Here is a 12,630-nt window from a genome sequence, read left to right as displayed (position 1 = left end):
TTGTTTATACGGACACCCTCAGTGTGACCTGTATGGCTGTTGACCAAGTATGCCTTGCATTCACTTGTGTGTGTGAAAAGCCGTAGATATTATGTGACTGGGCCTTATTGGCGCTCTGTACTTCTCCCTACGTTTTAAAAAGTCATACATTTTACTTTTTGAAACCGGTACTGATAATTTTGAAACCGATACTGATAAGTTCCGATATTACATTTTAAAGCATTTATCGGCCGATAAAACCGGACTGCCGATATTATCGGCCGATAAATGCTTTAAAATGTAATATCTCTAATTATTATGATTTTTTTCTAAATGTAAAAGACTTCCTTGTGGTCTACATAACATGTAATGGTGGTTCTTTGCTCAAAATGTTGCATAGATTAGTGTTTTTCAACCACTGTGCCGCGGCACACTAGTGTGCCGTGAGATACAGTCTGGTGTGCCGTGGGAGATTATCTAATTTCACCTATTTGGGTTAAAAATAGTATTTGCAAATGATGTGTTGTTGTTGAGTGTCGGTGCTGTCTAGAGCTCGGCAGAGTAACCGTGTAATACTCTTCCATATCAGTAGGTGGCAGCCGGTAGCTAATTGCTTTGTAGATGTCGGGAACAGGGAGAGGCAGGGTGCAGGTAAAAAGGTATCTAATGCTTAAACCAAAAATAAACAAAAGGTGAGTGCCACTAAGAAAAGGCATTGAAGCTTAGGGAAGGCTATGCAGAACGAAACTAAAACTGAACTGGCTACAAAGTAAATAAAAACAGAATGCTGGACGACAGCAAAGACTTACTGTGGAGCAAAGACAATGTACATCCGAACATGACATGACAATCAACAATGTCCCCACAAAGAAGGATAAAAACAACTGAAATATTCTTGATTGCGAAAACAAAGTAGATGCAGGAAATATCGCTCAAAGGAAGACATGAAACTGCTACAGGAAAATACCCAAAAAAGAGAAAAAGCCACCAAAATAGGAGCGCAAGACAAGAAGTAAAACACTACACACAGGAAAACAGCAATAAACTCCAAATAAGTCAGGGTGTGATGTGACAGGTGGTGACAGTACACCTACTTTGAGACAAGAGCTATAGTGATGCATGCTTGGTTATGGTTTAAAGTCATATCCAACAATTGCGACGACGACTTTTTACTGTCAACTTAGTTTAGTTTTTTAACGATTTCTGCTGCTGGTGTGCCTCCGCATTTTGTCAACGCAAAAAATGTGCCTTGGCTCAAAAAAGGTTGAAAAACACTGATGTAGATGATGTTTTACAGATCATCTTCAAGTCGCTTTCTGACAGTCTCTTCAGGATGTGGCGTTTTGTGGGCGGGTCTTATTTACGTGCCTCCACTTCGACAGCGTCTTCTCCCCGTCATCTTTGTTGTAGCGGTGTAGCGTGGCAGAAGTGTCAAAAGATGGCGCTAACTGTTTTAATGACGTTCACACTTTACTTCAATGAATAACGGAGCAGCGTCTCCTCACCCGTGGCTCACTAGTGCAACAACAACGCCTGAAATGTGTCCCGTGAAAAAACGTCTGACCGGAACTCTCTAATAACTAAAGTTCCTTGGGTGAATAATGTAAAGTCACTACACCGGTATTTTTTAGTGCTTTCATGGTGAGTTTACTGACAGATATAAGTAACAACTTTACACTACTTTATATTACAAATGGCAACAGTACAATCCATCCATCCATCCATTTTCTACCGCTTGTCCCTTTCGGGGTTGCGGGGGGTGCTGGAGCCTATCTCAGCTGCATTCGGGCGGAAGGTGGGGTACACCCTGGACAAGTCGCCACCTCATCGCAGGGCCATCTTCAACCAAAGTCTTACTAAAACATTTTGATAGATTTTTGAGCACCGTGTGTAATTTTCTATATTTTCAATGGAACATGTAACATGTTGGTGTTTTTTACTTGAGTCATATTGCAGTCTACACGTATGTCTTGTGTGTGACTGCCATCTACTGGTCACACTTATCATTACGTCGTGTACCAGATAAAATTGCTCTGAGGTCAGTAAGCACAACCAGAGTTATTCCGTACATTAGGTGCACCGGCTTATAAGGCGCACTGTCGAGTGTTGAGAAAATGAAAGGCTTTTAGGGGTGCCTTATAGTCTGGAAAATAGGGTAAGTATGAAGTAACTTACCAGTGCCCATGTCTCCTGCTCGTCTGTCTGGATGATGTATCTGAGAACAAAAACATGTTCAAACATAATGATAATTAACATACTAGTATCAACCTTTCCACATCTACAATTATTGACGTTTCCACACCAGCCTCCCCGCCACTAGTGGGCGTAGTAAGTGTCACAGTGAGCCCCGTAACATCCAAAACATGCGCTCTTAGCATTAGCTTGTAGCCAGAGATGACAGAACTGTGTTTTTCCAAGCGTGGGAAAAGAAGAATGACGCCAGCAAAGGACATTAAAACAAACAGCGGACATTTATCCATGAAAATATAGAGAAGCTTCTGACGGTGCGTTTGACAGTGAAGTAGAAGTCCACTCTCCAATGGTAAATGCTGTACATTATTTTTACATGACTTCATAAAACTACTGTACTTGTTTGTACTACCTGATACAATATTTCTTAACCAAAAGTGCGTTTTACTTGATACAAATACAAAGTGCAACCAGGGGGACGTTTTTGGCCCGCTTCTCAAGTTTTGTTGTCGGGGGGGGGGGGGAGAAATTTAAGAAAAAAAGAGCAGATAGATGTAATGTAATGAGAAAAAAGCTGAAAATTTTCTAAAAAAAAATTGGAAAAAACTACAGCAAGGGTGTCCAAACTTTTTGACTTGGGGGCCGCATTGGACTAAAATAATTTGGCCGAGGGCCGAAAGCATGTAAACTAACTATATATACACACACACACACACACACGTATGTGTGTATATATATATATATATATATATATATATATATATATATATATATATATATATATAATAATTAGATTTCCATCATATTAATATAATATGTACACACACACATACATACACATATATATATATATATATATACAGTATATATATATATATATATATTTGTGTGTGTACATATGAATGTGTATGTATATATACACATTCATATGTACACACACATATATATATATATATATACACACATATATATATATATACAGTATATATATATATATATATATATATATATATATATATAGTGTTTCCCATAAACTGCCAAGATACCTGTGGCAGTGGGGGCGTGTCTATGGGCGTGGTCACCATGACATCATCGAGTAATTTGCATAATTTACTACAATATGATTTTCTCTAAAAAGGCTCAAAAAATGTATACTTACTAATTAATAATAACAGTTTTGTTTTAAACGTCCATCCATCCATCCATTTTACAATATAATTACAACACTTTATGTACATATTTATATACTGATTTGAACAATAAGTTATTCACTGAAATATATTTATTAATTGTGGTTCTTACAAAAAATATATCTTATAAAATATAAAAGCTAAAATGTCTCGTAAAGCTCTGCCCCTTTAATTAGTGCATACTAAATAATTTAACTTTAGCCTACTACTACAACCATATTATTTACCAGCAACATAAAGTGAAACAGAGGCGGAGGTGTCCTGCCACAGTCAGTAACAAATAAACAGAAAACAGTAGTGGTGGTAGATAGACACAAAGCTTCATCAAACATCTGATCCACTGAACAAAGAGCTCCAGAAATCTTGATCCTACACTTCTCTTTTGTAAAGTAAATCTGAACAGCCGATATGGGCATCTACATCAACTATATGATTTGCCTGAGAAGCTTGACAGGACACAAAAAAAAAAAAAAAATTTTTTTTTTGTGGCGGCCTTAATTCTTTCGTGGCGGGCCGCCACAAATAAATGAATGTGTGGGAAACACATATGTGCCTTTTTTAAAAGCATCCACAGTCTGTGGTGCCCTTAGGTGGTCAGGGAGAGCGTTCCAAAAGATCGTCCGTAGTCACCAAATAACAGCAGCATTAACAAACAATTTCCCGACAACCAAGGTAGAAAAAGGATCAACTTGAATAGCCTTAACAGGTGAGGGGAAATGCGATGGGACAAAAGTGAACCAGCCACAGGAAAAACCCTAACAAAACCAGAAGAGCCACCCAAATAAAAGCAAAGGACAGGAACTGACACAAAACACCGGAGAACACTAACTAAACCCAACATAAAGGCACGGCCCGCATAGGGATGGCTATGGAAAACAAAACTAATACCGAACCGGCTACAAAGTAAACAAAAACAGAATGCTGGACGACAGCAAAGACTTACTGTGGAGCAGAGCCAGCGTCCACCAAGTACATCCGTACATGACATGACAATGAACAATGTCCACACAAAGGATAGCAACAACTGAAATAGTCTTGATTGCTAAAACAAAGCAGGTGCGGGGAATAGCGCACAGAGGAAGACATGAAACTGCAACAGGAAAATACCGACAAAACCGGAAAAGCCACCAAAATAGGAGCGCAAGACAAGAAGTAAAACACTACACACAGGAAAACACCAAAACACTCCAAATAAGTCAGGGTGTGATGTGACAGGTGGTGACAGTACACCTACTTTGAGACAAGAGCTATAGTGATGCATGCTTGGTTATGCTTTGAATTCATATCCAACAATTGCGACAACGACTTTTTACTGTCAATATTGGCTGCCGAGTTTCATTTTTTAATGATTTCTGCTGGTGTTGTGCCTCCGCATTTATTCAATGACAAAAATGGCTCAAAAAAAGGTTAAAAAACACTGAAATACATAATATTGTTTAATCTGAAATGTGGTAAGTAAGAACTCGCTTGTTGTGTTTTCTAGTCCATACCAGCAAAATAATAATAATAATAATAGATTTTATTTGTAAAAAGCACTTTACATTGAACAAACAACCTCAAAGTGCTACAGTGTATTAAAAAATAAAATACAAATAAAAATTTGGTAGGCACATGATAAAAAAATTAAACAAATGTTTTTCTATTGGATTCAAATGAATTGTTGTTAATTGTCAATAACATTTAGACATATTTTAACAGCTTCGGAGAAAAGTTCAGTTTGTTAGCTTTCAAAAGAGCCTTCACTCCAAATGGTTCAATTACAATTTGAAATGTATTTTGGATACAACTTTTCTAGAAGTTTTTTTTTGTTTTTAACCAAATGATAGAACTTTTAGGGGTCAGGCAGTTAGCTGCCCTTGAAGAAGCCTGTTGTAAACGCTCCGCAAAAAGCAGAAACCAGGAATTAACGGGAGATAAATGGTAAACAAACAAGAATAATAAAAGTTCAATTGAAAATGAAACAGTGACAGAGTGTTTAGAAGTTTTCATGGTACAATAAAAATGACATCCACAGGCGCCAATGGCGGCCGTTGTCCATCATTATCATACTTACGGGGATGGCCCAACCCAAACGTATTCACCGGTAGCGGACGTCACTAAAAGCGCGGCCCGTTACACAAAAACATATTTTAATGTCACACCATATTTAAAAAAATTAAAACATAATAAAAAAACAAGCTAGTTAGCGAGGCTCCCCTGCGGATGTGCCAACAGCCTGTGGCCGTCAGGAGGTGTCGGTCAGCGGGGTGGAGGCGAGCTAGCGCCCCGTACGTGACAACCAGAGAGGAGTTTTTTTCGGATGCGGCAAATAACTCCAACCCCAAATGACAAACTGATGACACACGACAATAGCGAGTTAATTTAAAAGTGAATGCGGGTGGAGAATATTCTAAATCACGTACCGTCTCCGGTGGCCGTCAATGCGCGTTCACGCCTGCCTCCCTGCGGGCCCCCGACAGTGTTGCTATGTTCGCTGCGCATGCGCACATCTCTGTTTGCGTCCAATGACCTGAGCATTATTTAAAGGGACAGTACACATATTGATGATGCGCACGGTAGTTATATTTTTAATCTAAATGATACATACAATTTGTAAACTGCGAAATACAACGGCTAAAGAATAGAATAGATCTTTATTGTCATTTTACAACGAAATTGCAAGCAAACTAATTTAGTGCAAATTCAAAATGACACAAACATAAGAACATGGTACTCAAGATAAATAGATAAAAATACATAAAAATACCAAGCACAAAGCTCACATGCACATTCATTCTTTTTTCAATCAATCAATCAATCAATCAATCAATATTTACTTATATAGCCCTAAATCACGAGTGTCTCAAAGGGCTGCACAAGCCACAATGACATCCTCGGCTCAGATCCCTCATCAGGGCAAGAAAAAACTCAACCCAATGGGATAACAATGAGAAACCTTGGAGGGGACCCACATTATTAACACTTACAACATCATATATAATATTAACACAATTATTAACATTTACATCATCATATATAATATCAACACAACTATTAACATTTACATCATATATAATATCAACACAATTATTAACACTTACCACATCATACATATTAACACAACTATTAACATTTACATCATCATATATAATATTAACACAATTATTAACACTTACATCATCATATATAATATTAACACAACTATTAACATTTACATCATCATATATAATATTAACACAACTATTAACATTTACATCATCATATATAATATTAACACAATTATTAACATTTACATCATCATATATAATATTAACACAACTATTAAAATTTACATCATCATATATAATATTAACACAATTATTAACACTTACATGATCATATATAATATTAACACAATTATTAACACTTACATCATCATATATAATATTAACACAACTATTAACACTTACATCATCATATATAATAACACAACTATTAACATTTACATCATCATATATAATATTAACACAACTATTAACATTTACATCATTATATATAATATTAACACAACTATTAACATTTACACCATCATATATAATATTAACACAACTATTAACACATCATCATATATAATATTAACACAGTTATTAACACTTACATCATCATATATAATATTAACACAACTATTAACATTTACATCATCATATATAATATTAACACAACTATTAACATTTACATCAACATATATAATATTAACACAATTATTAACACTTACATAATCATATATAATATTAACACAATTATTAACACTTACATCATCATATATAATATTAACACAACTATTAACATTTACATCATCATATATAATAACACAATATTAACAACTATTAACATTTACATCATCATATATAATATTAACACAATTATTAACACTTACATCATATATAATATTACCACAACTTAACACTTACATCATCATATATAATATTAACACAATTATTAACACAATATTACCACAACTATTAACACTTACATCATCATATATAATATTAACGCAAATATTAACACACAATATTACCACAACTATTAACATTTACATCATCATATATAATATTGACATTTACATGGACCCCAAAAGGACAAGCGGTAGAAAATGGATGGATGAATCATCATATATAATATTAACACAACTATTAACATATACATTACCAGCTGATTCTGTGTGCAAAAACAGATCAACAATTTTGATAATAAAATGATGTCAAACAATCTGACCTTAGTTTCCTGTCCCCCACACTAATCATGAGCTCACACCTTTGCTTGCTTAGTGACTGGGGAGGGAAAAGGCACAGAATTGTTCATTTGCATCCTGATTTTGCTTAAAGTTGTGTGTGAGTCAATGGACTCTGCAACACACACACACTAACCACCTTGCAGGTCAGCAACAACAATGACATTCTTTCTAAGTTAGCCAGGCAAACAGGAAGTTAGCCAGACGAGCAGGAAGTGAGCTAACAGGAAGTGAGCTACTGAACTAAACACCAGGTGAGGCATAGATACTTTTGGAGGTTGTTTTTTTCTTAACTTAAATTCATAAGTGCAGCTCTAATCATTGTTGATTTAGGTTGCAAATTAGAATTAAAGCTGCAAGCAGCGATGGACGGGACCGACTTTGACGGCACATAAAATCCAAACCGAAGCAGTAATTAAAACTCTTTAATCAACTTTTAATCAGAAGGGTTCAATCTCTCTCCTGTGCTAGTTTGAAGCCGACACGACAAACGCGCTCAGAGGATATAATGTTTGAAAAAAGGTGACCGGTTTTTACAAAACTTTTATTTTGAAGGGGGAATTGCAAACTTCCTGTTGATTTTTGCTGGGGGTTGTCAGTGAATGAAATCTAGGTCTAAGTGAGACCTGCATAGAGGTTTTTGTTTCATGTCTCTACAACATTCCTACTGGAAGTTACAGGCAGTTTTGTCTGTGTTTTCTTCCTAGGAGCAGTTTTGTCTGTTTTTTCATCTTAGGGGGCGCTAGAGTGCAATTTTGAGTTTTGGGTTTTTTTTTTTTTTTTATTAGATCGCAATTTTTGCCAGTCCTGATGTGTGTGTCCAGTTTGGTGAGTTTTGAAGCATGTTAAGGGGGTCAAATTATAGCTCAAAGAGGCAAAGGTGACTGTTTTTACAAAACTTTTGTTTTGAAGGGGGAATTGCAAACTTCCTGTTGATTTTTGCTGGGGGTTGTCAGTGTATGAAATCTAGGTCTAAGTGAGACCTACATAGAGGTTTTTGTTTCATGTCTCTACAACATTCCTACTGGAAGTTACAGGCAGTTTTGTCTGTGTTTTCTTCCTAGGAGCAGTTTTGTCTGTGTTTTCATCCTAGGGGGCGCTAGAGCGCAATTTTGAGTTTTTATTTTTTTATTTTTTTATTAGATCGCAATTTTTGCCAGTCCTGATGTGTGTGTCCAGTTTGGTGAGTTTTGAAGCATGTTAAGGGGGTCAAATTATAGCTCAAAGAGGCAAAGGTGACTGTTTTTACAAAACTTTTGTTTTGAAGGGGGAATTGCAAACTTCCTGTTGATTTTTGCTGAAGGATGTCAGTCTAAGTCGACACGACAAACGCGCTCAGAGGAGATAATGTTTGAAAAAAAGTGACTGGTTTTTACAAAACTTTTGTTTTGAAGGGGGAATTGCAAACTTCCTGTTGATTTTTGCTGGGGGTTGTCAGTGAATGAAATCTAGGTCTAAGTGAGACCTACATAGAGGTTTTTGTTTCATGTCTCTACGACATTCCTACTGGAAATTACAGGCAGTTTTGTCTGTGTTTTCTTCCTAGGGGGCGCTAGAGCGCAATTTTAAGTTTTGGGGCTAGGTTTTTCGATTAGATCGCAATTTCCGCCAGTCCTGATGTGTGTGTCAAATATGGTGAGTTTTGAAGCATGTTAAGGGGGTCAAATTACAGCTCAAAGAGGCGGCGGTATAATAATAATAAAACCTTACAAATGCAATAGGGTCCTCTGTCCCAAAGAGACATTCGGTCCCTAACAACATGAAAAAGAAGCTTTCGTAAAAACGTTATCATAATGTTATTATATGATAAATGGGTCCAAAAAGTATTTGATAAAGTTGTTATCAAATACTTTTTGGTCCCATTTGCTTTTAACAAAATAAATCAAGTATTGCGAGTGTATTTTACCTTTCTGTATTTGTATCTGAAGTAGGGTTGACAACACCCGGACTTTGAAATAAGGGACATCTCGCGGGCGGTCGGAAATTTTTTGGTGTCCCTTATAAAATTTGGGTTGAATTGCTTCCTTGCTAGCACAGAATTGCTCATACAATATGTCCATGTTGTGTGTGTCAGTCATTCCTCATACAATATGTCCATGTTGTGTGTGTCAGTCATTCCTCATAGAATATGTCCATGTTGAGTGTGTCAGTCATTCCTCATACAATATGTCCACGTTGTGTGTGTCAGTCATTCCTCATACAATATGTCCATGTTGAGTGTGTCAGTCATTCCTCATACAATATGTCCATGTTGAGTGTGTCAGTCATTCCTCATACAATATGTCCATGTTGAGTGTGTCAGTCATTCCTCACACAATATGTCCATGTTGAGTGTGTCAGTCATTCCTCATACAATATGTCTATGTTGTGTGTGTCAGTCATTCCTCATACAATATGTCCATGTTGTGTGTGTCAGTCATTCCTCATACAAGATGTCCATGTTGTGTGTGTCAGTCATTCCTCATACAATATGTCCATGTTGTGTGTGTCAGTCATTCCTCATACAATATGTCCATGTTGTGTGTGTCAGTCATTCCTCATACAATATGTCCATGTTGAGTGTGTCAGTCATTCCTCATACAATATGTCCATGTTGTGTGTGTCAGTCATTCTTCATACAATATGTCCATGTTGTGTGTGTCAGTCATTCCTCATACAATATGTCCATGTTGTGTGTGTCAGTCATTCCTCATACAATATGTCCATGTTGAGTGTGTCAGTCATTCCTCATACAATATGTCCATGTTGAGTGTGTCAGTCATTCCTCATACAATATGTCCATGTTGAGTGTGTCAGTCATTCCTCACACAATATGTCCATGTTGAGTGTGTCAGTCATTCCTCACACAATATGTCCACGTTGTGTGTGTCAGTCATTCCTCATACAATATGTCCATGTTGAGTGTGTCAGTCATTCCTCATACAATATGTCCATGTTGAGTGTGTCAGTCATTCCTCACACAATATGTCCATGTTGAGTGTGTCAGTCATTCCTCATACAATATGTCTATGTTGTGTGTGTCAGTCATTCCTCATACAATATGTCCATGTTGTGTGTGTCAGTCATTCATCATACAAGATGTCCATGTTGTGTGTGTCAGTCATTCCTCATACAATATGTCCATGTTGTGTGTGTCAGTCATTCCTCATACAATATGTCCATGTTGAGTGTGTCAGTCATTCCTCATACAATATGTCCATGTTGAGTGTGTCAGTCATTCCTCACACAATATGTCCATGTTGAGTGTGTCAGTCATTCCTCATACAATATGTCTATGTTGTGTGTGTCAGTCATTCCTCATACAATATGTCCATGTTGTGTGTGTCAGTCATTCCTCATACAAGATGTCCATGTTGTGTGTGTCAGTCATTCCTCATACAATATGTCCATGTTGTGTGTGTCAGTCATTCCTCATACAATATGTCCATGTTGTGTGTGTCAGTCATTCCTCATACAATATGTCCATGTTGAGTGTGTCAGTCATTCCTCATACAATATGTCCATGTTGTGTGTGTCAGTCATTCCTCATACAATATGTCCATGTTGTGTGTGTCAGTCATTCCTCATACAATATGTCCATGTTGTGTGTGTCAGTCATTCCTCATACAATATGTCCATGTTGAGTGTGTCAGTCATTCCTCATACAATATGTCCATGTTGAGTGTGTCAGTCATTCCTCATACAATATGTCCATGTTGTGTGTGTCAGTCATTCCTCATACAATATGTCCATGTTGTGTGTGTCAGTCATTCCTCATACAATATGTCCATGTTGTGTGTGTCAGTCATTCCTCATACAATATGTCCATGTTGAGTGTGTCAGTCATTCCTCATACAGTATGTCCATGTTGTGTGTGTCAGTCATTCCTCATACAGTATGTCCATGTTGTGTGTGTCAGTCATTCCTCATACAGTATGTCCATGTTGTGTGTGTCAGTCATTCCTCATACAATATGTCCATGTTGAGTGTGTCAGTCAACAGTCAAATTGTCCTCCAAGTCAGAGAATTTGAGTGGCTGAAACAGGCCGATTGGCCTGAGCTTCATCATTGCATTGTTTGTGGATAAATCAAAGCATTTGTCAATGTATGAAATAACAGAAGTGTAGAATTTAGCTACATTTTTCATAAATTAAAGTAGAACCGAATTGGATTAATAATGTTTTTAACTTATTAATTAGGCTAAATCTTTAAAATCATTATCTTTGTTGGATACATTTAATTTGTTTTAGATAAGTCCAGTTTTAATTAATTTTCCTCTTTTATTTTTTGAGCTAAAACCAGTTTATACATGTATATATTTTTTTATTATTAATTTTTTAATTTTTAACTTATTTTTACTTGAACCAGTTTTGTTTCTATGAGGATTGTATTTCAGAATTGATTTATTTTATATTGCTATGTAAATTGCTCATTGTGATCAAATATTGACAACAAGTATTGAATTGGAAGTGCCTTCATTTGTTTTTATGTTGAATACATACTGTAGGTGTGTTCAGATCAAACCAGGAAGTTAGCCAAGTAACCAGGACGTTGCTCAGTTCAACAGGAAATTAGACATGTTAACAGATAATTGCTCAGTTTAACAGGAAATTAGCCACATTACTAAGAAGTTAGCCAGGTTAACAGAAAGCTAGCCGTATCAACAAGAAAATAGCCAGATTAACAAGAAATGTGCCCAATCATTGGGAAATTAGCCAGGTTAACAGGATATTAGCCTGATTACTAGAAAGTTAGCAAAGTTACTCGGAAGTTAGCCAGGTTAACAGGAAATTAGCCAAGTTAAAAGGAAATTAGCCAATTACTAGGACATTAGCCAGATTACTAGGAAGTTAGCCAGGTTAACAGAAAGCTAGCCATGTTAACAGAAACATGGCCATGTTACCAGGCATATAGTCAGGTTAACAAAAAGTTACCCAGGTTTACAGGAAGTTAGTCAGATTACTAGAAAATTAGCCAGGTTAAAAGGAAATTAGCCAGATTACTAAGAAGTCAGCCGAGTTAACATAAAGCTAGCAAGGTTAA

The 12,630-nt window shown here is 36.5% G+C and overlaps 1 protein-coding gene across 5 annotated transcripts in view; it reads right to left on the bottom strand.

Annotated features, from left to right (window-relative positions):
* Positions 1–12,630, bottom strand: part of prrg1 (proline rich Gla (G-carboxyglutamic acid) 1) — a 113,019-nt gene that overhangs the window by 5,024 nt on the left and 95,365 nt on the right. For 2 of the 5 annotated variants that reach the window (XM_062027813.1, XM_062027814.1), the window contains exon 2: positions 2,155–2,194. In XM_062027813.1, the coding sequence (XP_061883797.1) occupies positions 2,155–2,164 (10 nt within the window). In that variant the 5' untranslated portion in view covers positions 2,165–2,194. Of the gene's footprint in view, positions 1–2,154; positions 2,195–5,412; positions 5,678–5,761; positions 6,026–12,630 lie in introns of those variants that run through there. The other 3 variants (XR_009822012.1, XM_062027811.1, XM_062027815.1) reach the window with 3 other exon arrangements.

The sequence above is a fragment of the Entelurus aequoreus genome, linkage group LG19, assembly GCF_033978785.1.
Source record: "Entelurus aequoreus isolate RoL-2023_Sb linkage group LG19, RoL_Eaeq_v1.1, whole genome shotgun sequence".
Classification (NCBI taxonomy): Eukaryota; Metazoa; Chordata; class Actinopteri; order Syngnathiformes; family Syngnathidae; genus Entelurus; species Entelurus aequoreus.
This window is presented reverse-complemented; position numbering and strand designations above follow the sequence as displayed.